The sequence below is a fragment of the Ictalurus punctatus genome, chromosome 10 (assembly GCF_001660625.3).
Source record: "Ictalurus punctatus breed USDA103 chromosome 10, Coco_2.0, whole genome shotgun sequence".
Taxonomy (NCBI): Eukaryota; Metazoa; Chordata; class Actinopteri; order Siluriformes; family Ictaluridae; genus Ictalurus; species Ictalurus punctatus.
Window position 1 is genome coordinate 22,409,159 of NC_030425.2, and position 27,026 is coordinate 22,436,184.

Below are 27,026 nucleotides of genomic sequence, written 5' to 3' on the forward strand. Positions count from 1 at the left end.
TGTAATGTGAGTGTGTGGAACAGTCCTGAGACAAGGGTTGGGGGAAAAAAAAAATAAAGCTTGGGTTACTCTTGGCATGTTCTTCTTTTACTGAGCTATATTCCTCACCTCCATCTGGGATAACATCCAGTCCTGATAAAGAGCTGTTCTTTCTTTCCCGTCTTTGTCTCCGAAAAGGTTCGTGTTTTTTTTTTTTGTGTTTTTTTTTGTTTTTTTTGTTTTTTTTAATTCAGGAAGGGAATACTGAGCTACCTATCTGGCAGCATGTCATGCTCTCCTCTTACTCGATCGTTACTTAGATTCATGAGAACGCGTTGTGATTTAGGTGTGTGTTTGTATTATGTTTCCATTACAGAACAGTAATAAACTAAGCACTTTACAGACTCTTCCGAGTGAGCGTGTAAGGTCAGACTGTTTTTGTTTTTCAGACGAGATAAGCGTCTTCGCCCCCGGGTCTGTTTGAGAATTTACGGAGTGTTTGGGAGGAAACGGCCTGGCGTTTTAACGGTACTCGTTCCGTACTGCTGCGCCGTCTCATTGCTGTGTTAATGTGGCCACTTTACACATGAAAGGCACGCCGGATTCCAGCGGAGTCACGTCTACGTGCTCGCTGCTCCGAGACGGCCTCGAATGCCACGACGGAACAATCAACATGCTGACAGAATGAATCAGTCCTCCGGGAAACCAGACCCCCCACCCCCCATGTTCAGAGAGGGTGACAGTCGCTTGGCTTCAGAGAGTGCGTGTAATTTTCATAGGCACGATAAGTTTCAAGAAACTGCAGTGCTGCTTATTAAATTGTGCCGGACTGTGCGAAGTCAGCCATGTCTATGAAAATCCAAAATAACGACTTTTCTTAGGAGAGCGTGATATCCAAATCTGTCCTTGTTGTTGAATGTTGAATAGGGGTGTTGCATTATGATAACCAAGTCTAAAAATATAGAACCATGCACCAGTTTCACATTATGACCTTATTGTTAATCAAGCATTAAAACTAAACATGATCCAGCAGTGAAACACAAAACAGTCGATCTTTTTAGTCAAGTTTGAAGAATGTGAATGTTTGCGGAAGCCAAAACAAACTCAAATTTTCCGCTGGATTTGCAAAAGTTTCAGAACGGCTGATTTTCTTTGCGCTCGCACGCGCATGTTTTATCAGCCGTAAAGCACGACGCATGCTCCAGACTCAGCTCATCTGCATGTAGTTCCACCCACAAAACTCCATAAAAGCTCAAGTGCACAGACAGCTGGGAGCACAAAACCAGCAATCAGAGTGAAGTCTGAAAGACAGGAGTGAAATTGAAATGTAACAAATATTTTGTAGTATATTATATTAAAGATAATTAGCGAGCACCAAATATTCCATCAGCCCAGGCGTTTGTTTACAGCTTGCTGCTATTTCTTTTGTCATAATTGCATGGTTACTTTTATTTGTCTTAATTTATAAGTTTGTTTTGACTCGCTTTGTTTATTTTTCGTATACTTTAATTAATGCCAATAATGTAAAAATGATTCGGTTTCACAAAACATTTCTCCATGGTACTCTTCCCTGACCTGGTGAACTAGCGTGAGGATGTGTTTTTGATGGACTCCACGGTAGAGGTCGACCGAATGATTTGGTTTTTTGCTGATTAACCGGCACCGGTAGCAGAACTATCGGGCATCAGCAGAAATCCACACCGATAGGTGTTTCCCAGTTGCGCCCGTTGTGGGAGTGGCTGAGAGAAATGTCCGCCATCGTTAATACAGTACGAGAGCGGCCTCTAGAGGCGAAATAAAATCTATCACTGACAAATTTTGTCGTGTTATTTGAAGTTATTCACTTTGGGTTGATTAATCGGTTATCAGCAGGTAAAGCCCAACTTAGTTATCGGTATCGGGTAAGATCCACTATCTCTGGACCTCTACTCCAATGCTACAAGTCTGTAAGTTGCTCTGGATAAGAATGCCCGCTCAGTTCTGTGAACTTAATAAAAATAAACAACTCGATGGTGTACAAGAGAGAGAAAAGTGCAGTAATCCATGCGAAGTATATGATTTGAAGTCGATTAAGTTGAGGTTTACATTAGTTTGTCGTCTCATGTAAATTTGCACACACTTGGGAGCACGAGTAGGGTACGAACGTTTTTCTGAATTTACAGGACTTACATATTACATAAATCCCAAATGTTTTATGTAAATGCTCGTACGTACGATATACGAATAAATCTGTTCGTATCCAGCTTGGTAAATGAGGCCCATTGTCAAGATTTATCACATTGTGGTTGTAAGCTGGGCGAGAGAGAGGGCGAGAGAGGTGCCCTGTACACACAAATAGATCTTTATGTAGTATGGCTTTGGGGTAATCCAGATGAAGGGGATTGTGACTTTTTTTGGGGGGGGGAGGGGAGGTCACAGCCAGAAAGCATCTGAACTTTGAGTCAAAGTTGTGGTAAGAGTCCAATCACACACCATGACTAACCTTGACTCTGTAACAATATAAATGTTCAACTTTCCGCCTCAATACAGCAACAGTTGAAACGGTCCAGTTCTTGTCTTTTAGTTTCGCATTAACACACTCGTCAGTGTGTACAAAGAGAGTGCCATGTTCTGCCTAAACAAGGCCTCTCCAGTTCCCCGGCGTCTGGCCCAGCACACTGCCAGTCTGTTCTGCTCCGAATCGACTCTCGCTTTGTCTCTTGCCTCATGATGCGAGTAGTCAGCTCCACATTGGTTTGAGGATTGTCTCGTACACATTGGTTTGCGATCGGAAGGGGGCGCAAATTGTTTAAGAAAACACACAGACAGGGCATCATTTGGGTCCTCTGTGTATTGTATTGCTTTTCAAATAGAATGTGCTTAAATGAAAAACCCCATGTTCTCTCTCCCTCTGCGTTTTTTGTTTGTTTGTTTGTTTTTTTGTTTTTTTGTAGAGGCGGAACTTTGCCTGCCTTTTATCTAGCTGTCAGTGCAGACCAGTGTTGCCAACTTAGCCACTTTTCAGACCAAAAAAGCGCCTTGTGACAAATCTAGCGACTTTATGGACAAACCGTAGCAACTTTACAAATGTCGGCAGTACTGTCCTGCAAGCACGAGGTCTTGCTTTCCCGCTGCACTCTCACCTCTCTCTGTGTCTGCTCTGTTCAGTGAGAATCTGAGAGCTGGAGATTTAACAACATCATGGATAACGAGACGCGCCCTTCATCCCAATTTACATCATTCTTATGCGAATGCTTTTAGAATGTAAGACGAATATAAGGCAACATGTTTTAGTTACAAAAGTTTGAGAACCTCTGATTTACTCCATCCACCTCCCTGCCGAGCGACACTTGGAATCTGTGTGTTACAAGCATACTTAATGAGATGACGACGTCTGCATAGGTTGAACAAAGACGAAACCACCCTTTCTGCAGCTTACTGCCTCTCATACCCTCAGAGTACGACTGCTTACACCACTGTAGTCGGCGCTATTAAAATTTCATGACAGTTCCACGACTGCAGAAATCTACAGTAAAGTGCTGACACCAAAAGCTGTGGTGATGCAGGAGTTGCTAGAAGTGAACAAAAAAATGACTGGTGGTGGTGGTGATGAGAGAAGCTGCTTATTTTGTTTAATATTTATTCGCGTAATAATACGCAGGTACTACATGAGCCCTTCTGAGTTAAATCAATCGACAGTTGAGCATGGCGAGTTCAGCATGCTAGTGAAATATAGGCAATGCTTTAAAGATTCAATCTGAACACGCTTCCTTTGTATTGACGAATCACAGGCTTATGGTGCATTCAAGTCCTCCTGGGAAGTTCGTATTTACAAGTTGGGAAGTCGTAATTACGATGAGTCATTTTGGTCAGCGCAAGATGGCGGTGCATGTTCTCTTAATTAACTCCAAAAAAATACAGCAAGTTTTTTAACTGTACTTCTGGAAAATTAAATGCTTTTATGGTTTTAATCAGTATATGAACTTTGTTACATATTCTATAGTAATTGTACAACGTTATCATATTTTGTGCAGAACATTAACTTGTTTTATTGTAAATAAAAATGCCTGAGAATAACTTCCTGTGAATACCAAACACATCATAACTGAAATCAGCTTCTGAGATGAGTGAACATTCAATTTCAACAAATTTACCGTCAGCTACAGACGTTGCATCCATCGACTCCACCATGTTTTCTTACTGACACGCCCCCAACTCGGGAACTCTGACTCATAGAAAATCCTGAGCTTCCCCACTCGTAATTACCACTTTGTTTGTTTTCACGTGCGTTCAGCTTGTGAATACAATCTTTCTGACATGACTTGAACGCATCATTAGTTGCGTGACATGTGCATGTCGCGGCAAGCAAAGCCTTCACACAGTGCTTGTTTGCAGTGTGTAACGAAGTCGGCTGAAAGCCTCTCAGATGCACAGCAGACCCAAAGTACAGTCACGTGTGAGCTTTCCGTTTACTCTCATGTCTGTGGCACGGTAGTCAAAAAAATCATGTAAAACCTTTCAACACAAACTTGACAGCTTTCCTGCTCGCTCATCACTGTCAGCTTCTCTCTGCTCACGGCCAACACACACACGCGCACATGCTCACTCCTCAGGGCCGGAGGGGGAGAGAGAGAGAGAAGACAGGGATGACATTAATAACCATGGAAAAAAGGGATTAGTTATGCCATGCCAATTATTACCCCTAAACCCCACCCTCTAAGCAAGCCCCCCCCCCCCCCCCCAACAAGAATAATATATTGTGCCATAATGTAAAGTGATTTAGAGATCTTGAGTACAGTCTGTTATGATGGCATGGGTTGGACATACCTTTCCACCCCCAGCTCTTAATCACTGCAGCTAATCCCGATGGCTCGAGGCAGACTGCCTAAATCAGGGAGTGCTCATCCTGTGCATGCAGGAACAGAACACCTGTCTGGTACAGGGATCAAGTCCTTATGATTCAGACGTGTCTAAGCTGCTTGCTGTTTACCGTCACCGTGCCTAACCCTGATTCCACTTTTACTTACTCGCACTCGAACAGATCAGAACCTGACTGTGAGGTTAAATATAAATACAGGAGTCTTCAGGGGAAATGAATACGAGCGAATATGGAAAATACTCATCCAAATGATTTGTATCAGCTATATTAAACAGATTTTTATTATTTTCGTGAAGGAACGATTCAGACCGAGAAAGCCACTGTCTGAATTATAATAACCTAACGATATGTCTAGTACGGCCTGAACAAAACAGTTCATTACTTTAACATTCATGTTTAAGTTTATTTATTCAGAAGCCTTGTCTACTCTCTAGGCAGTGCAGTAGTGGTTTCTGCAGACTATGGAGTGTACTGTTTGTTCAACTGCTGAGCCATTTAGGATTCCACACACACACACAACACAGCTGAAATGACTGTAAATTGATCTAAATCATGTGCTGCTTCATAACAACTATCCATCAAGCGTCTGCTGAGATGTGTATCTGAATTATAGTTCATTTAGAGAAAGATGTTTATAGGTGGCGCAGAATAGACACGGGTGGAATGTTGTGGGACTGAAGTCGGACACGCGAGGTGAACACGTATCACCCTTATTAACAATAAAAAAAAAAAAAAATTATTTTACTTCTGTCATCGTTTCATAGCCGGGTATGACTGTTATGCTGTAGGCTAATTTCCCCAGAAATAAACAGACAAATGTTACGTTTTTACTTCAACCATGACCTCTACACTCACTGGTCATTTTATTAGGAACATACTTATTCATGCAGTTATCCAGTCAGCCAGTCGTGTAGCAGCAGTGCAGTGTATAAAATCATGCAGCCCATCCAACTTAAGTTTTGGCATGTTGTGCATCCTGAGATGCTTTTCTGCTCACCATGGTTGTAAAGAGTGGTTATTTGAGTTACTGTAGACTTCCTGTCAGCTCAAACCTGTCTGGTAATTCTCCTCTGATATCATCCTCTCACATCTACAAGACGTTTCCACCCACAGAACTGCTGCTCACTGGATGTTTTTTATTTATCGCACCAGACCGTGTAGAGGTGTGTGTGTGTGTGTGTGTGTGTGTGTGTGTGTGTGTGTGTGTGTGTGTAAATCTCTGGAGATCAGCAGTTTCTGAAATACTCAAACCAGCCCATCCGTCACAATCAACCATGCCATGGTTAAAGTCGGAGATCACTCCCCGCCGTACCCCAATACCATCGTCATGTCCTGCCATGGCTCTGCCCATAAACCAGATCCGAAAGCAATTCTCTGACCTCAGCTTCTCTTTTTTCGCTCATGGCAAAGTGTTGCTTACATACAAGAAAAGGTGCTTGCAGTGATATGACGATGCATTCGATTCTGCAGCTCGACAGCTGTAACAGTTTGGAGCAGGGTAAGGGCAGTTACTGCTTTTCCTGCAAGCTAACTGAAGCACCGTTTGTCGTGGAGAAATGGCACAGGTGCGCTTTGTTATGGATTATTAGTTATAGTTGACACCCATGTCTTCGTCAGTGTGGATTCTACTGCCATAAAGCACAGAGACAGGAAATCAGAGGTGACAGCTGTACCAGCCAAGCTGTGCCTGTTGTGCCAAAGCTCCATGTCCTGGCCACCTCACACCGTGCTATTTGAACATCATGAATGTTCAAAAGCCTACGGGCTGAACAGAGCAAACAGACTCTCAGTGCCAGGGACGCACTCGCACCTGTCCTTAAGTTTAAAGAGAAAGAGAAAGACAAGTACAGGAAACACAGTATGGAAATGAACAATACAGCGGAGTTAAATGTAAAGAGGGAAACACGTGCTAGAATGACGACAGTGTGATCGTGTCATGATCTGTAGAACGTAGTGAATATGATGAAAATGAAGCAAACTGCGCAATTCTTGACAAGTCCTTGATCGTTTTTGTCAAATTTGTTTAAAATATCATGTGATTTGGGAAGAGAATGCACCAATACCAGGACTCAAAAAGTTTTATGTTATATAGTTAAGTGATCATGTTCTAATCGTTACAGAGAGTTCTTCATTAGCTTTCATACCACACCAGCTTCATGTCTCTGTAGTTTACGTTGCCTGAGAAAGAGGCAGTGGAAATCCGCCAGTTCAGCCCACTTTAGAGCTCTAATTCCAGCTGAAAGGTGCTGCCCCAGGTGCTTCCCCGGACCTCGTTATGGTTCAGTCGATTTTCCCCTGGTCACAGACTTTTGTTTATTCAATTGATCAGATTTTTTAGACAATTTATTCATTATTATAAATTCATTTACCGTATTTACACTTATTTATAGTTGTATACAGCAAAAAAAATATTCCGAGAATATCAAACCATGAATTCAGTACCATGAGTCGAATTAAATTTTGTTTGGATTGTGTCATTACACCCCTAATATGCCGACTTATTTATTTATTTATTTATTTATTTATTTATTTATTTATTTATTTATTTATTTGGCATTAGAGGTTAGTGTTACCAAAAATGGGTTGTTTTTAAATGATTAAATACGTCGTCTTAAGGAAAAAAACAAACAGCTGGACAGCTAACGATATGTAACAATGGAACAATCCCCGTGAACCTGGCCATGATTAATGGCTGTTTTCGACCAGTGCAAGAGCCTTCTAATGAACATTGTTGAGCTTTAACCCTGCGCAGGGACCGACTCCCTCACCGCCACTTGAGCTCATAACAGAGCGTTTCCTCACACAAACAGGACAACTCAAATCGCCCGGTCTACACCCCAGGCTGCCTCTGCACCCTCATCACAACAGGACAACAACGAGCACGGCCAAGTTTCCATCCACTTCATGCACATAATGCAAGCGATTAAAAAAGAAAGCTGCAGATTTTGTTGCCAGCAGCTCGTTTTCATCAGACCGGCCATTTTAAAACTCCTTGAGGTAATGAAGTCATTTCCTGGACCAAAAAAAAAGAAAGAAAGTCTGTGGCGTAAGTTTTCCATTTCACGTGTTCTAGCAAGAATTTCACGTATATTACAGGTCGCGCTTTTTTCCTTCTGGTTTGGATTTTCCGTCTTCTAGGGTGGCAGAAACAGAAATGATCACCTGTGGACTGATGTAGCATTCTCGTGTCACAGCTAATTTTCCACCGTTTACAACATCTGTAGACAGATAGCCGAGAAAATTCAGAAATGATGCAACAGAAACAATTTTATTTGATTCTGTCTTTTCTGTTATTCGTTATTTTCTGCATTTTAAGCTTAAAGTCGCCTCCTTTGTGCATCTGTTGTGTGTCGAGTCCTCTACATAGCTTGTGTACATCGGAACGAAATGGGGTTTCTCTAGGACCGAGTGCAACACAGAACGGTACACAAGACTGCGTAGACTGCAAATACACAACAGTGTGAGACGAGTGCAGGACGACAAATACACAACACGGGCTGTAAACTATATAATAATATATATACATAAATTAGTGTGTATCTTTAGTGTGCATCTTTAGTGTGCATAAATTAGTGTGTATTTTACACATTAGTGTGTATCTTTAGTGTGCATAAATTAGTGTGCATCTTTCTGTGGGTGGTGAGTCCTGTCCTTTTCGGTTCTTATTATTCCTCTGTTCATTTTATTCTTTCTTTCCATTCCTTCTCTTTTTTTTTAATCACTGGACTGTTTTGAATTTGTTTACTTGCTGCTTTTTAAGCAGTCAGGTTTTAATTACAGCTGCGTTATGGTGATGTAAACGTGGGCAGGACTTTCAGAAAAGTAACAAATGTTTGGTGCTTTCTTTTTGAGGAAAGCCTAATTGATCTTTTTTTTTTTTTTTTTTTTGTCTGTGCCTCAATATGTCAGTGGAAATGTTTTGCAGTGTTTTCCAGTAGCGAGACTACTTAACAGTAGCCGCAGCTGCTTTCTGCCAGGTTTGTAAAATCCATCGACTTGACGCGGGCCGCCGCTTCATGCTCATACTATTCTTCTACCTTCACAAAGCGCTTTATTTCTCCACGCAGCTATATACGGTTGATGATCGACGACCCGTGTTTCTCGCTGCCAGAGCGACACCCGGCAGCAGGAGATGAACGACGGGGAAACCTGAGCTTGATCCTCAGTGTGCAGTTTCGTTCTCGACGCGGGATGTCAACGCAGCTGTTTTTGTTTCGGTTTATTTTGTTATGCAAGCCGTTAAAAAAAAATAAAAAATTTTATCGGCTTTTATTGAATCCTGAAATCTTAAATAGAGTTTCCAGAAAACTCTGCATTTCAGGCTCCATATTGTGCCTTTCTTGTCCTTAATTCGTCACGCGCACTCCGTTTTGGGAGGGTGAGAGAGAAGAAGAGAGGCAGAGGACACACCGTGCCAGCAAGTGCAACCTGATTTCCTCAGACATGCTGCTTTATGGCAGCCAAGATCAGCAGAGCTGCGAAGACCTCAAATGAACTTGGAGAGTTTCCTGAATTAATAGGGAAGTGAGGCCGAGGTGACGATGTTGACTAAAAATAAAAAGGCCTGAGGAGCGTGTTCCATGGCTCTACTGTTTGTGCCGTGATGCCGTAGGCTGTGTGTGTGTGGGATTTTGTGCATGTGGGAGTGGGCGAGGCTTGCTTTATAAAAGCTACACTAACATATTACTCTCAACAGTCTGTAGTGATTAATGCTCTAAAATATATATTCAGTTCTGCGAGTGCTGAATTATGATTGGATTTCGAGCTGAGGCTGAAACGAGAGTGCTGATGGACAGCGGAATAGATCTGTGCATCAGGACAACAGAAATTCACGTGAGGATCTCGCTGTCATGCAGGCGGTCAGATTTGACCGATCAGATCTTTTTCCTGGCAACTAAAGGACATGTTTGCAAAACATGACTTTCGCATAACTACTTAATGTTTAAACTTGATTTTCTTCATGGTGGTGCAGCACGCATCGAATCAGGAGCATGCAGGTATGGAAACGCTGACCAAGCCAAGAGTAAAGCTATCATGCCTCTCCAGTCCCTCCAGGATTTCGCGATCACAGAAATGAAATCAAAATCAAGGAACCTCTGCAATATTGGAATTGAAAAAAATTACCCCAGATTTGGGGCGAAGACGCGTCATGTGATGTCATCACAACGCGTATTCAGCCAAAGCCAACAAACATCACTGACAAAGATCCTGCAAAACAATTGCATGGAAATGCAATTTTGCCAAATTCAAGTAGCTTTTCTCAACAAAAAAAAAAAAGCACAAGACACACTCCAAGTTGCGTCGCAAAATTTGTGAGGGGGGAAAAAAGCCGCAGCAAAATTGAGCATTTTGACGCAACAAAAAAAATACAAAACCTCTGAAATCCTGTACGGACTGTAGCGCTTACTACAAACAGCCACCTCACAATTATACACGTCAAGAGAAAATAACGTTTATGCTTTACTAGCCAGAAACAATTACAGTGTAACCTAGTCCATTTCCTGCCAACTAACACATGGGACTGAGCAGCACACTGGCACTGTTACTTTTCCCAGTGGGCTAGCTAATAAAAGGATCATACCAGAATGGGATTTCCAGTCCGGTATTCCTCTGCATCCAGCTGTGCAGGGGAGATGTACGAATCACGTTATCATTTTCACCAACAAAATTGTGACACGTTGTTTTGAAGAAAATATTTTCCAGCATGCTGTCAGATTTGACTAAATGTTTAGTAAACTCTCTGGTTTCAGAATCCTGTTGTCTGGAAGCAAACAGAGCGGGAGACCAGTGAGGACATGCGTTATTGCTTTTCTGTCTTGTAATCTCAAGAGTATGACTTGGGTTGTTTTCACACTGGAGATTTTATATATATTTATTTTTTTTTCGGACCAGGGTTGTTATGGAGACAGAACATGATGATGAGAGCAAGGGAGGCATTGAAATGCAAATGGACGCAACTCAAAACTCTGAAGTGTTTGTATGTGAGCAGATACGAGTCAGAGGCTTCACTTGGACAGTTGACTTGTGTTAAGTTTTTTTTCCCCGTTTTGTTTGGGGGGTTTTTTCTTTATTTTCTTGCATTATTTTGCATGCTCGCATTTTTTTCATAATTTACCTAATTTATCTAAAAAGAAAAATAACGCTATAAATGATCACATGCGATGATCAGGCATACACCAGCCCTTCAACACAGCAACAGCAGAAAACATCGTGATTTTGCACATGTGCACTGAAGGGGGAACTGAAGGGAACTTTTATTTTCTGGAAAACCGGAAGTACGGTTTAAACAAACTCGACGAATCAAGGACGCAAAGGTTTTAGCGAGCGAACGCAAAAGCATCGAAATACAATCTGCGTTCGGTTGCACTGGAGCTGAGGCACGATTCCTGAGAATGTGAACGCGACTCGTACTCGGGTCCGGACTTCTTCAGGAAGTAAAGTAACCTGCGCGTGCGTTCTAGCCGAAGATCAGACACCGTTAGTTTCCACTACGTCTGGGCACCGGAACAATCGCACTCTGATTCGGACCGCAGTAAACGTGACTTAAGTTTGAAAACGACCTCAGGTTAAATGTTAGCTAGTTATTCCAGCACTAGGTTTTTGCCAGAATGAAACAGTTTTTAAAACTCTCGAAATATGTTTCTTCTTTGTTGACCAACGCGCATCTTCTATCCTGATTGTTCCTTGTATGACTGAAGCATGTTTTATTTGATACCTTTGCATAACAATAAGTTGGAAAGCTCTAACGATAGCAGCATTGACCAATGTGGACACGTGGACGAGTGGGACAGCACGTTTAAACGACCCTCACAGAGCAGCCCAAATGGAGTAGAGAAAGAACGCAGCGCACGTTTGTGTGAAGCCTTGTGCGGTGTGAGCATTGCAGCTGTTCTAGCTCACTGTTGCAGCTTTTCCAGCTGCTGTGGCTTCCACGGCACTGTACAGTCCGACGCAGCGGAAAGCAAACATTCGTTTGAAGTGTGCGTGTGAAGGAATTAGTTTATGCTAAAAGATTCGGCAGAAGACTTCGGGAATGTAGCTGCTCTGTTTGGAAGTGTTTGAACGTTTTGAAAACCATCAAATCTGGTGATCCCATCAACATCTGGTGATGTTCACTTCTCAAATTTGCTCCAAAGACATTTTGTAGATACTGTTGTCAAGTGTACATTTCCCTCACGGTCTAGTAATATTGGTTTAGAACTGGAGCTTTCTGGACCTGAAAGCATGCACATAGTTTTCTGCTGCTTCTGGATTCCACATAATTATCTGTGATTTAGATAAGAAAATCCTGCAGTTGGGGAATTAATTATTGATGATATCTCCGTATGCACTCACTGAACAGGAACACTAGGCTAATACTGGGTAGGGCTTCCTTTTGCTCCCAAAACAGCCTCAATTCTTCGTTTCATCTGTTCCACAAGATGTTGGAAACATTCCTTCGGGATTCTGGTCCATGTTGTCATGATTGCATCACACAATTTGTGCAGATGTTTCAGGTGCAGTTTTGTGCTGCAACTCTCGCGTACACCCGCATCCCCAAGGGGTTCTGTTGGATTCAGATCCGGTGACTTGGAAGAACACAGAAGAACATTGAACCCATCATCATGTTCATGAAACATTACTCAAATAGGCTGTGGCATTCAAGCGATGATTGCTTAGCACACTTTGGCCCTGTTAATGCCAATCAATCATTCCCCACACCATTACACCACCCCCACCAGCCTGGACTGCTGACACGAGGCGCAAGGAGGAAACCCTCGAAGCATGAGGAGACCATGCCAGAGGGTGGAGACGGGATGCGAACCCCCAACCCCGGAGGTGCGAAGCAAACGTGCTAACCTCTAAGCCACCATATAGTCCGATTGCTCATCCATTGTCACATGGTTAGATAAGTGAGGCTAAAATGTGTGCACGTTGGTGTAAGCTTTAGAAGTGTTTCAACAATAAACCTGTCCGTTTTATTGAAGTGAATGCCCATGCAGATTCAGACGTTAAACAGTGTATAGTTCTAAAAACGACACGGATCCGTTTCCAATTCCACCGAAAGACGTCCTGTCTTCGTTACATTCATAACCCGATCTACTTCTGGATGAACGTTATTACTGTCAAACTATAACGTTTAAACTGACATATAAGTTTTACACCAGTTTCTTTCTCATCACCTCGGTTTAAAAAAAACCAAAAAAAAAAACCCTCGCATTTAAACACGAGCTTCCATTTAAACACGAGCTTCATCGTCGTCTTTTCATCCAACGAATCTCTGTTCATGCTGAACTGTATTTTATCAGGTTATTTAAACCTTTTAAACCTTTGGCTGCTGTACAGTGTGTGTGTGTGTGTGTGTGTGTGTGTGTGTGTGTGTGTGTGTGTAAGCGCTCGTGTGTTTTGATGGTGATGTGACGTTGTAGGAGCATCGCGGACATTCTGACAGCACAGCCGGTATCTGATTTTAAACTGAAACGATTGTCGGTTTTGCTACGATACTATCACTGTGTGTCTATCCAACAACCTGAGCAGAACGAGACATCCAGTGTGTGAGGAAGATCAAGCTTTTCCACACCTTTAGGCAGACTTGACTGTGTTTTTGTTTTTTTTGTTTTTTTTAATACCACCACGTTTGTTAAACTGGCTCCTTACGCAACGTGCTCTCTGCAGGCAAGGCAAAAAGATTTCAACATCATGATGTATTACTGTCAGATGTCTTTGTTTTGAACAAAATGACTATCATATTTGGACGTTTTCCAGGAATTCTGTCACGGCAACATCCGATGCTGTGCCAATCTCATATCTTTAGTAGTTTCAGTGAAGGGGAAATTGTCATTCGAAAGCATATAAACATGATATACAGTTATGTGCGTCCAACTTTGTGGCGACAGTTTAGGGAAGAACCAGATATGGTGTAATGGCCATGTGTCCGCAAACTTTTGCCTGTATTGTATAGCTGTGTGTCATAGAACAATAAGGATGCAGTTATGATTTGTGTGATGATATAGAATTATGATTGCTTGAGGTGATGGATTATAGAACCTGCACTGTGGAGTTTTCCTTAATATTATTACGAATTGTCCTTGTGGAAATTCCCCCTCCACCTCTGACAAAAAAAAACAAACTGTTTTGTAACAGTTGTTCTTTGTTTCCTCCTTTAACTCCGATACACCATTAATATTTTTTTACCTGAGGCATGTCTACACACTTTTGGAGGATGTTTTTCTATCAGCAGCTGCCTCGGATATAAAAGCTGTTGAGAATTACCAAACATCTCCTGTGGAAACTTTCCATTTTGCCCCCCCCCCTTCTTTTTTTTTTTTTTTTTTTTTATAACCCAGATCTGTCTGGCCTGCTGGGGCTCGCCCCAAGGTTATCTACATTTTAACAGCCTCTAACCCTTGATCACACATCCGTTCTTGCTCTCTCGCTGTCTCCCTGTATAGCCGTTTCCACTGTAGTCAGCTCACGATGTTTATCCGAGACACAAGAAATGTCAGGTAGAGGTGAGTCCAAGCGTGTGTCAGAGAGATGTATATGCATCACGGTGGATAGTTTGCAAAGGATTTACTACGAATAAAATAGTGTTGCATTAATTGAAAGCAAATAAACCCGGATAATTATATTTAATTGTTTTGGGATTTTTTTTTTTTTTTTTTTTTTTTAACTCTTAAATTTTTTTTTACATTTCTATTTACTAAAACGTTTAACGCTGAAAAGGAGTGGGGGGGGGGGGGGGGGGGGTTGGAAATTCTTTAGCTTTTTACAATTTAAAAGATGAAACATTTCATGTGAATTAGCATTTAATAAATAAATAAATAAAATAAATAAATAAAAGAAGTAATATCCACAATTTCTCAAAGTGTATAGTGGATCATAATTTATCACAAGTGTCGATGATGTATTGTAATATTTCCTTATTATTGTAGGATATCCAGGGTGTCCTCTCTGCCAGACATCACGGTCTACTACTTCATTTAAAAATGATTTCAGAGCGTTTTAATAACAAAATTTTCATTTACCAAAACACATGAGCAGAAGTGCCTCGTCTCCGTACACCATGATTTCCATACGCCATCGCTGACTTTAATATTCAAATTACACACGGGTTTTGCATGAGCGGATGTACTCTGTTTATACACACACACACACACACACACACACGTCACTAACACTATACGGGAGAGAACTTGTTTATCATTACTGCGCTGTCGTACATTAACAGTAGGAAAATTCCAGAGAGCGGCTGTGTGGCTCCACCAGTGGGAATTTACACGTAACGGCTCCTTCATTACAGCAGAATTACGCTTACTCCGTGCAGCACTTTGTTTGGGTTTAATCCTCCAGGGGTCATCTGAGTTCACATGAACTGAGAGGGAGTGTGTTGTGAGAGCAATCGTCGAACGATCTCATTTGCCATTGTGGGGTTTTTCTTTTTTTCTTTTCCCCCCTCCTCCTGGAGTTTCAGTACTGGTGTCACCTGAGTTGATATCCGAGCTCACAGCGTGTCACTAATGCCTCCGGCCCGCTCTGGAAACGGTGAGAACAATCTTCAAGAGCAAGAAGCAGGAGCTCATTTAAATGTCGGCCGTTTCTGAGCTAAAGCTGGTGTTTTTCTTGCTGGTGCTCTGACCTGAATCAGTTTTTCCTCTCTCTCTCCTCTTTTACAATGCGCTCTTATTTAGAATGATAGCAGAGGGATCTGGTTGGTAGTTCTGGCTGACTAGAATCTGTGGACTGGATTTGTGTGTAAGACTGAGCCCGATCTCTACCCAGATCCTCACAAGGAGAAGCCCTTATGTTTAGCATGCGGATGATCGGCAGTGATGTGGTTTTATGCTTTTTTTTTCTTTCTTTTTTTTCCCGAACATTTCGTCTTGCAGCACGCAGTATTTTCTCAGCGCAGTGCAACCACTATTAACCTACAATTGCCTCCCTGTGGCTGCAGGGGTTTAGAACTGTACATGTGGGCACCCGAGAGTCTGATCATTAGAGAGAGATCAGGAGGCCAAGGATGAGGCTGAGGGACACTGGAAATAGTCACAAACATCAGACCTGCCGACGTTTTTGTGTCGGAGCTCTGCGATTTAACATCAGACTACACTGCAATGAGTCATCACTCAAAAAATAATACCACCACTCCCCCAGATTTAGAGTTCATGATTCAGTCCCTCCAGGATTTTGCGATCGTGGAATTGAATGAAAAATCAAGCCAACGCTGCAATGGTCGGCGGAACTCCTCAATCATAAACTGATCAATGTGACATAAACTCTATTAGCGTATGTTTGACCTAGCTAACATTTAGACAAGTATATAGTTAACATCATTCATCTATATTTACTACAGTTGCCACCAGATATTTACAGCTCAAAATGGCCAAAAACTGTTTTTTTTTAATTATTATTATTTTTTTTATTATTATTATTTATTTACTCTTTTTAAAAATTTATTTATTTATTTTTACAAAAGAGGACGAAGGGTTTACAAATAGATTAAATATGCATACAACACTGTACAAATCAATTTAATGCCTCTACTGCACCAGTCACTTCTGCAACACCTTTTTCCTCTAGAACACCGTCTACTTCCTGTTCTATGATGATTAAGTAGTCTTCGTAAGCATCGTGCGTCTGTGGCTCAGGTGGTAGAGCGGGTTGTCCACTGATCGTAGGGTTGGCACTTCGATTCCCGGCACACGTGACTCCACATGCCGAAGTGTCCTTGGGCAAGATGCTGAACTAGAGCTGCAGCAACTAATCGATAAAATCAATAATAATTGATTATGGAAATCGTTGTCAGTGCATAGCTGGTCTGCGCATGGTACGGGGTACGTTTACTCATTACGTTGCTTCTATTCCGAAAACACGCTTCAGAGACTAGATGCGTGTGTCTGCGTGTATTGGGTTCTTTTCAGCCTTGTATAATCGGACAAACAGTTGTGTAAAGTTTTAGTCAGAAGTTTATATTTGTAACACTCAGTTTGTGGATTTTATTTTAAATAAACGAAAAAATGGCACTGAAAGTTTGCCCCCATCCGATTTAATCGAAAACATATTCGGCCAACTAATCGATTATGAAACTAATCGTTAGTTGCAGCCGTACGCTGAACCCCAAGTTGCTCCCGATGGCAAGTTAGTGCCTTGCATGGCAGCTCTTCGACCATCGGTGTGCGAGCAGGTGAATGAGACACAGTGTAAAGCACTTTGTAGAACCGCTAAAGTTAAAACAGCACTATATAAGTGCAGACCATTTACCATTGTTGCGTTTTATAGTCTTGGTTATCTATCTTGAACAGTGAGTACATGAAATTAATCAAAAGTTCTGCTGCGAAAGTATCACCAATCTAAATCCATCTACACGACGTTGTAGTTGGTGATATTAGCAAGGACAGACTAGTCTCAGTTCTCAGGAAATGATGCTTTAACTTCTGCCGACTAAATATAAATCAAATCAGGTACGTTTTGCCAACTACATTTGAACTGCTACTGTAATTTCCTAATGTTTTCCTTTCCATCATAGTTCCGTAATAATCAGAGGAAGCAAAATAAACTTCCAAAAGCAGAGCTTATGGACTTTTTTTTTTTTTGTTTGATCAGTGAGCTGCGTATTAAACTCCTGTGTTATGTAACCGTTCCTTTGTTTTGAAGCGGTTTGATCGAAATGTGATGAACGGTAAATGGTTTTAGTTAGTAGCTCCAATGTTCGAAATTTCTCTGCCTTTTCCTGCTGCTGTTTTAGATTTCTTTTTTTAATACAGGGCGAAATGAAAGCTGCTTAAAGCCTGTTTAAACCTTTTGAAAGGCAGAAGCACCACCTTTCCTTGGGTTCTTAAGAGAACATCTGGCTTTCCTGTTCACTCGCAATGCCACTGGCGCCTCTGGCAAAACCAAAACAGTCCTCTCAAATGACTGTGGTGGATTTGTTGTGGCTTCAGCTGCACTTTGATAGCTAAATCTATAAGTCTATTTAAATCTTCACCTCGTTTTTATGCTGCTCTTGTAACTCTCAAGGAGCACACAGACTATATCGGAGAACGCGGTGGGATTTTGGTGTTGTAATCATCGTTAAAGTGTAATCATCTCTCTCTCTCTCTCTCTCTCTCTCTCTCTCTCTCTCTCATCTTCTTCCTCCTCCTTTCTTCTTTAGTGTGCCCGGAGCGATGTGGGCAGCGGGCATGTACGTATTCAGGAGAGTGCTGCCACGCTCAATGCCTGGGCAGCTGCACATCACCAGACAGTGCCACGGCCTGCGCCGCCTGCCAGCACTACTCCCACGAAGGCCGCTGCGTGGAGCGTTGTCCTCCGGGCATGTACATATTCGAGGGCTGGCGCTGCATCACCTTAGAAATGTGCTCCGAGATCCACCTGCCTTACTCGGAGCGCTTCGTCATCCACGGGGGCGAGTGCATGATGGAGTGCCCACCTGGCTTTAATCGTGAAAACAGTCAGAGGTACGTGAGACCCCACACAACATCTATAGTCATGTTGATTTTGGCGCCGGCAGTGAAGCCCGGTGCCCGATCATAGCCTTTGGTCTTTAAACCAGTGGTATGAAACGGGAGGCCAAGTCCATCGCTGTCTCCGGTTATTTTCATCTCTAGACGCATTCGCCACACGATCAGCAGATCGGTTGGCTCGGCTCCAATCCTGCTAAAGTGCAGCTTTGTAAGGAATAGACCAGACCAGTAGTGTGAGCAAACAGTGACACTAAGCCCGAAATAGATATTTGTAATGCGATAAGCATGTTAAGAGGCATTTTACAGCTCCGTCTCTGTAGTCGCACCTTTACTGTGGCACGCCGGGGTGTTAAAATCTATCAACAGCTAATTTAATGTATGGATAAGATTTGAGTACATCTAGGACTATAAGAGATCTGTAAATTTAAAGTTAATAGAGCGTTACAACAGCAATCTTGATAGATTGTAATGATTTAGCATTAATCGGTTTAAATCAAGTGTACTAATTTACATTCATTGTTCGTTGTAATATAACCTGATGTAGTTGTTTTTGGATCTGTAAATGTAACTCGTTGTGTGCTCTTTTGCAGTTTGGTTGCGTTTGTTATGTTTGTCGTTTTGTCAGACGCCCTTATGCAGAACGCCTTATAATTATCTCATTTATACAACTGAGCGGTTGAGGGTTACTCAAGGACCCCTCAGTGGCAGCTTGGAGGTGATTTGAGATTTTAACAAGTGACCTTCTGATGAGAAGTCCAACGTCTTAACCACTGAGCTGCAACTTCCCATAGTATGGTTACAATGACAGAGCCAGGTACACTCCAAGCATCTCGGGTTCTTCCCCAGTAATTTGCTCTCCCCCAATCACACCACAGCTACCAATAAGGGAGAGCGAGGGCTTACCACCTGCTTCCTCCAAGACACATGAAGCCAGCGCATGTATGCGAACTGCTGCTCACGCTACATCACAGGCAGTGTCACACACTCGGAGAAAAGTGCTAACTGCCCTCATCCGCCATCAATCTTTTAAAAACACACCAAGCTGGTGGTAAAAACGAAAGGAAATATTATTACAAAATCTTTGTGTATATAGCAAAAAACCAAACAGAAACAAAAAGATCACATCCCCTAATTGTTGTTCTTTTGATATTTTTAATGAATGTATATATATGATTGACTTTTTCATAAAATATGCTGTAAGTGTTTATCACATTTTCTAGACACTCATCCACCTGGACGATGTGACAGCAGCCATAGTGCACCAGAACGCCCACCACACACCAGCTATTAGTGGAGAGGAGAGAGTGATGTAGCCTATTCAGTGATTGGGATTATTAGGGGGCCATGATAGATAAGGGCCAATGGGGGAATTTCCCCAGGACACCAGGGAATGACCACAGAGAGTCAGGACCTCAGTTTAACGTCTCATCCGAAAGACGGTGCTGTTTTTACTGTAGCGTCCCCGTCACTATAGTGGGACATTAGGACCCACACAGACCATATTGTGAGCGCCCCCTGCTGGCCTCACTTCCAGCAGCAACCTTAGTTTTCCCCAGGAGGTCTCCCATCCCGGTACTGGCCACGCTCAGCCCTGCTTAGCTTCAGCGGGTACTGCAGGGAGATATGGCTCTGGCAATGCACATTATACAGCAAGAGATGAAGACAACATAAGATTGATTTTATTGTCATTGCACAGGCAATGAAATTTAGTTTAGCTGCAGTCTGGTCAGTTCCATCACGATAGCTATGCAAACTGCATGTAGGAAGAGAGCCGCTGCAAATTGCTTCCATATCAGTGTGTCATGGTCTGCGATGTCCTGTTCTACTGTACCGTCGTGTATGCTAGGAGAGACAGCAGAGGCCGCACTGTAACATGTTTTACAGCAGGAACAAATGACACAGCCAAAAGGTTTTCAGTGCAGTCCACATCCCCTGCATGGAGCTTGCTGTAGTATGATTTAGGGTGTTTCCCAAATGGGGGTTTGTGGTGGCATTACAGGGGGTTCAGATTATTAATAGAAAACATGTCATGTCAAATCCATTTTTAAATAATGGAATTGTTTTTAAAATTAATTCATTTATTTACTTAAGGCGAATAATTTAGGCTGAATGGGTTCTACAGATGAAAAGTGAGGGTGTGGCAGAATTGTTGGGGGCGTTCCAATTCGACCCAAAACGAGAGTAAGCATGAGCAGCTATGAAGTATTTTGAAAGTGTCAGCAGTGAGGTCTAATCATACACCAAGACTAACTGTGATGCCATAACACACACACACTCGGGTAAAGAGATCTGAAAGTGTTTTTACTTCCTAGAAGAACATTGTACAATTGTATTGAATCAAATACCCCCCCGCAGTATGTTCTGCAGTGCTTGTGATGGCTTGTGCGACAAGGTGTGTGACGGGAAAGACATCGACTCCGTGGACGCTGCACAGTCCCTAAAGGACTGCACTGTTATTAATGGCAGCCTGCGCATCAACATCCGGCGTGGCAGTAAGTATCCGTGCACGTGCTCACTCACTCCACATCTGCAGGAGACACTTGTGGTCAGATTCTGGGTGGCACTCAGTTCTTTCTCTGTGTCGCAGACAACATCGCGTCTGAGTTGGAGAACTTCCTAGGCCTCATCAAGACCGTGACGGGATGTGTGCAGATTTCTCATTCCCCCACTCTGAGCTCGCTGTCCTTCCTCAAGAGTTTAAACCACATTAATGGGAAGGAGCTCTGCGATAAGTAAGCGTTTGTGTGTTTTGATACTTAGTGAAATATTTGAACCGTCTTTCATAGTAGTTGCTTTCCTTTGAAGTTTTTCGTAGTAAACAAATTGTTTCAAATAATATACGATATAATAAACTTTGCCATTTTGGCTTACACGCCGGTCTCACGCAGCTGTCCAGTAGTTTAAGGTGTTCAACACTACAACACGTGAAAAATTTTCAAAAAATGATGAATATCGAAATCAGTCTTCGATAGTCGATTTCTGATTTATTTATTTATTTATTTTGCATTGGAGCTTTTTTAAAAGTACTCATTTATTAATGCAAATGAGGCTTTGTCTAATTCAATATGCATGAAATTGCACACTTAATAAAACCAACCAAGGTGTTATGAAGAGATAATCTCATGTGAATCCGACAATTCTAGGAATTTCCGGCAGAACATGTATAAATGTATAACTGCTATACCATATTTATCATTCTGATGGACCGTAAACAAAAACACTGTTATGTCTGGGCTTTGTTTTGTTACTTGATTTCATTCTGGCCTTAGCGAAATGCTGAAGTGCCCTTATAATTTTCCGCAGCATGTATGCCTTCTCAGCGTTTGATAACCAGCACCTCCAGTTTCTGTGGGACTGGTCACAGCACAATCTGACCATTCATGCAGGGAAACTCTTTTTCGGCCGGAACCCCCACCTGTGCATGTCCGAGATCCGCAAGATGTGGCTGAAAACGGGCATCAAGGAGAAGTTTGTGGAGGAGGATTTCCGCAACAACGGAGGCCGTGTGAACTGTACGTGTTTAAACTAGTAACTGTTAATCGCTTAGAACCTGATGTCGGATCGGTTGGATTCACGTTTGTTTGATTTTGTTTGTGTTCCAGGTGAACGTAAAATTCTGAAGTTCATAAACAATAGCACTGGGAGTAACACAATAGCGCTGACATGGGAACGCTACAAACCGCCGAATTACAGAGGCCTCATCAGTTTCGAAGTGTACTACAGAGAAGCGTGAGTGTTTTGACCTTTTTTTTTTTTTTTTAAAACACACAGAGCAGTCTTGCAAGTTTATTTTCTGCAGTTACACCATATGGCCTTGTGACCATTACACCCATATGTGCCCATTTCATTTCAAAACCTTGGGGTATTAACAAATGTTGAGTCCCCCTTTACTGTTAGAACAACCTACACTCTTCTGGGAAGGCTTTCCACTAGATTTTAGAGCGTGGCTGTGGGGATTTGTGCTCATTCAGCTACAGGAGCATTAGTGAGATCAGGTACTGATGTTGGTGAGGAGGTCTGGGGTGCAGTCAGTGTTCCAGTTCATCCCAAATGTGTTCAGTGGGGTTGAGGTCAGGGCTCTGTGCAGGACACTCCAGTTCCTTCCACTCCAACCTTGACAAACCATGTCCTCATAGACCTCGCTTTGTGCACAGGAGCATTGTCATGCTCAGAGATGTTTGGGCCCTTTAATTCCAGTGAAGGGGAAATTTTTATCCGTTAATTGCCTATACAAAACCTTTGGCCATATAATGTATATGTGTGTGGGATAATGCCACAGTGCTGTAGAATTCTTGATTTTCTGACAGTACTTCTGACTGCGAGGCAAATCACAGGTTGATATTAATACACTTGTTACTATAGTAACAGCCAATTCACATGCCTCCTCATAATCTAAACCTTTATATTGTGCTATTATTTAGCAAAGAAAAATGTATTATGATTGATATTGTTATCAGGGGATGATTATTTAACATTTATGGAAGGAAACGTGTACTACCTTGTAACACTCAGCCATAGGAAAATCCTCAAGACAGAGGACTTTGCACTTTGTGATTACTTGGACATTTTATTTGTTGTATTGATTTTGACCGAGAGAAAAAGAGGCTGGTCAGGGATCAGTAGTTATGCCTCCGCCACTGCTAGGTGAAGGCATTATGTTTTGATAAGATAAGATTTTGGAGTCGATTTAAACAGGTCAAGGTCAGAGCAAGGTCAAATTTATAAAATTGTTTTCCTTCCTGTTTGAAATGTCTTATTTATATTTATAAATATGTGTTGTTAATATTTTTTTCTGGCTTACAATTTACAAGATGTACACCAAGGAAAACTAGGCTTGGTTGCGGAGACATCGTCATGGACAACGTCGTTGTCAAGTTGGACTTGTTTATAACTGTTAGAATATAAGTGATAACAGGAAATAGCTTATGGACGTTTGTCAATATTAATTATAACTCTAAATGAATCAAAAGTATGATGTGTCGTTCTTGACTTAATTATAGTTTAAGTAGTTGGCAAATCACTGTTGTAGAAGAGGAATAAAACACTTAGCAGCTTGCTATTTTTGGATAATAATCAACATTGTGGTGGTAGAAGTAACACTGCTTTGTGTCCGGCCACATCACGCCACCTCATCGGTGATTATTTTCCTAAAACCACATGCCCTGTGGTGTTTTAATCCTTACATAGCTTTATTATACACACCAAATCGTTTTCACTTCGGTAAAGGTGTCTATATGATGGTTCCATTCTGTGACAGGCCTTTTCAGAACATCTCAGAGTTTGACGATCAGGACGGTTGTGGGTCCAACAGCTGGATGATGGTGGATGTGGACTCACCGCAGGACCAAAATAGAAACCCCGAGGTCCTTCTGTCAGGCCTTAAACCCGTGACGCAGTACGCCATCTTTTTGAAGACTGTAACTTTGGTAGTGGAGGACATAGACACACACGTTCTGGGGGCCAAGAGCAAGTTGGTCTATATTCTCACTAAGCCTAAAGGTAAAGAGGGGATGCAAACTCTTCTTCAAAACGACATAACGGTCTGTGAAATGGTGTAACGTTTGAAACCTTTTTTCCCCTTTCTAACCCCCCCCCCAAAAAAAAAAAATTGTGCCTTTAGTACCTACAATGCCTGTTGATATCCGTGCCTACTCCAACTCATCCACGAGCCTGGTGGTTCAGTGGTCTCCTCCGGTCTCTCCCAACGGGAATCACATCTACTATCTACTTCGTTGGCAACAGCTGGAAGAAGACCGTGAGCTCTACCAGCACAACTACTGCTCTAAAGGTCTGGTGTAAAACAGTTTTTTATATATATATGTGTATGTATATGAATATGAATATTGTGTGTGTGTGTGTGTGTGTGTGTGTGTGTTATATTTCATATACAGTACTTTTGAGGAATTAGTTTTATTTACCGGACTCTACTTATCTAAGTGGCTTGATAAAGAAATAGGTTTCTGTACTTCACTGTATTTTAATCATGATCACGTTTTGACTTCCTCAATTAGTTAAACATAATCAACTGAGCTTAGCTAAAGTTTGCTAATTGGATAAATGCCAGTTTTTTTATTCGCGCTCATAAATTAAACCACAAGCTCCCTAGTCATATTTTTAAATGTGATCATGATCATCAGATCATGGGGTGGCATATTTCTTTCTGAATGTATTTGTACTTTTATTGGTGTTAGTATTTAGCACCTAAGAGGTAGTCGCTGGGATTTAAGGAATAGTCACGCAAAAAAGCATTCGCATTTATGGTAGGTTTTATCAGTCAGCTGCTTTTGGCAAACGTATGAGAATACTTGTAAATAGCTGGTTCAAAACAAGCACTTTAAAATAAATTCTTACAACTCAATTCTATGAACTTTTGACAGTCCAGTGACTATATAGAGTGACTATAGAGGTATCTAGGTCCAAAAGCTCATTGTATCACTCGTTGTGTATATACACATGCCACGTGCAGAGAGCCAGTCAGAGTGCAGCCTTTAAGATCCTGAATGTTGTGGCCAGAAAAGTGTACAAAATCTGGGACTTGTAATGTAAAAGTAGAAAGAAAAGCCTTTCTTTCTATGCTAGATATTCAGTGATTTTAAAAAATATTGTTTATAAATATATTGAATATATATTTATGAAGCACAGTAGGACTTTCTTCCTAAATTGCCTTAATAACTACAATAAATTATTTTAATGTTGAGCAAAGATAATATTGAGAATTGGTCATGATTATCATTTCAGCCATCACTGTTCAGCCCTAGTATCTATAAAGAATTGTCTTTTTCTGTGTAATTGGTTCTCATGTCTGAACATCTTCCTCTTCTGTTTTCTCACAGAGCTGAAGATTCCCATCAGATTCTCCACAGGGCTGGCAGACGTCATCGGGAACATGAAGCCCACCAATTCAGACTCAGCAGGGCAGAACAAAAGCCTTTGCTGCCACTGCCCTAAATCAGAACTAGATCTCAAAAAGAACAGGGAAGACATCATCTACCGTAAAGCCTTTGAGGACTTCCTCCATAACAGCATCTTCCAGCCGAGGTAGGTTTTGGAAATAAAAATGATTTTGTTTTTTCTTATCAGGCTGTTGTTTTGTCCTTAGACACAGTCACAGTAGGGCAAAAGTTATCGCAAGAGCCTTCCTGTTTGTTCCCAACAAGACAGATCAACCTTGGGATGCTTGTTATTTATGCGTCATTTGCCTGACTTTCCTTGGCATTAAACTAGCATTGAGCATGAACCCAGTGAACCTTGGGGTAAGCTGACTGTTGTAAACCTGCTGTACAGGCTTTCTCTTTCTTACTGTAAGCTTAATAGTATGAATGGGTTATATGGCAAAAATATATCATGTTACTTTAGAAGTTTTGTGTAGGTTGATGTTGCAAAATTCTACTAGCAGTGCCGTATTTAATAAGGGATAGAAGATAGAATCCGGATAGAAGATTTTAATTTTAAATGTGTCCCCAATGAGCGAGCCAAAGGTGACGGTGGCAAGATAAAACCCCCTGAGACGACAAGAAGAAGAAGCCTTGAGAGGAACCAGACTCCAAAGGGAGCTCATCTGGGTGACACCAGATAGTGTGATTTTATAAATAATTTCTCTTCTCACTGTATGCTACAAAGTCAAGCAATGTTAAGTGTGTTATAAAGAGTGTGAGCATAATTTATTTAGATATTTATTTAGATTGAGTTAAAATCTAGTGGAAAGCCTTTCCAGAAGAGTAGAGGTTATTATAACAACAAATGGGGACAACATCTGTAATGAAATGTTAAATAAGCACATATGGGTGTGATGTTGAGGTCTCAACAAACTTTTGGCCATGATAGTGTATGTGCTGCTCCCTGATCCACCAATAATAATAGCTATCAGCATAACACACTAACATCTACCTGGTCCTGAGCAGGCTTAATTTAATCACTGGTTGATGTTTTAACCCAATGTTACAGACAGTAAAGATTTATGGCTCGCATTTCTCCCATAGACAGCTCTCTGGTCTTTATCTTGGTTTATCCTTTATTAACAGCAAATGCAATCTTCAGAGGCAAAAACCCAGGGCTCAAACCAAGAGTAGACCTTCAGAGTTATAAATCTATCTAACAGGACAAGAAGTCACGCCTGTTGGCCACATGCTAGTAGCAGTAGCACAAGTTTTTTAACAAATCTAGATGTAAACATCAGGAAATGAAATCTGAATTCTGATCTATTGTCTCATATTCATCTTTTGATCTCAAACCCAGTTGTCTTCTGTGTATAGTAAAAACAAAAACATTGTCCTTGCTATTTTCCAATACTTTGGAAGGGGACTGTGTACATTATAGTACAGGGAAATACTTTTCTTTGCATATCCCAGCTTGTTAGGAAGTCGGGGTCAGAGCGCAGGGTCAGCCGTGAAACGGCACCCCATAAGAGTGATATCTTACTGTCATATGGATTTTTTGTGTGTAAGTTTTTGTTTTCATAAGGTATAGGGTTTTTTGGTTGTTAATCTTGTGCTACTGATTTACCCACCCTGATGTAGATTATGCTAAATAAATGGAGAATTAGCCACTTGAATGTGCTTTTTGATGTATGAGGACTAGTACACGGAGTGCTCTGGGCTTTAATGAGGGACCACATCTGCATCACATTACCTGCCAGCTGTGTATAGGCTGGTGGACAAACGAACACGCTCTCTCACACTCATTTATGAATCATTGTGCATTCCCTTTAATTCTCTGGTCTAGAGCTTAGCTGGTTCTGGTGAAGTACA

General features: G+C 41.6%; 1 protein-coding gene across 1 annotated transcript in view; it reads left to right on the forward strand.

The window, feature by feature from the left end:
- igf1rb (insulin-like growth factor 1b receptor) overlaps positions 1–27,026 on the forward strand; it is a 92,743-nt gene that overhangs the window by 41,621 nt on the left and 24,096 nt on the right. The window contains exons 3-10 of the mRNA XM_017478356.3: positions 17,970–18,273; positions 20,635–20,771; positions 20,867–21,011; positions 21,583–21,791; positions 21,882–22,008; positions 23,537–23,778; positions 23,900–24,067; positions 25,113–25,317. Of these exons, the coding sequence (XP_017333845.1) occupies positions 17,970–18,273; positions 20,635–20,771; positions 20,867–21,011; positions 21,583–21,791; positions 21,882–22,008; positions 23,537–23,778; positions 23,900–24,067; positions 25,113–25,317 (1,537 nt within the window). The remainder of the gene's footprint in view (positions 1–17,969; positions 18,274–20,634; positions 20,772–20,866; positions 21,012–21,582; positions 21,792–21,881; positions 22,009–23,536; positions 23,779–23,899; positions 24,068–25,112; positions 25,318–27,026) is intronic.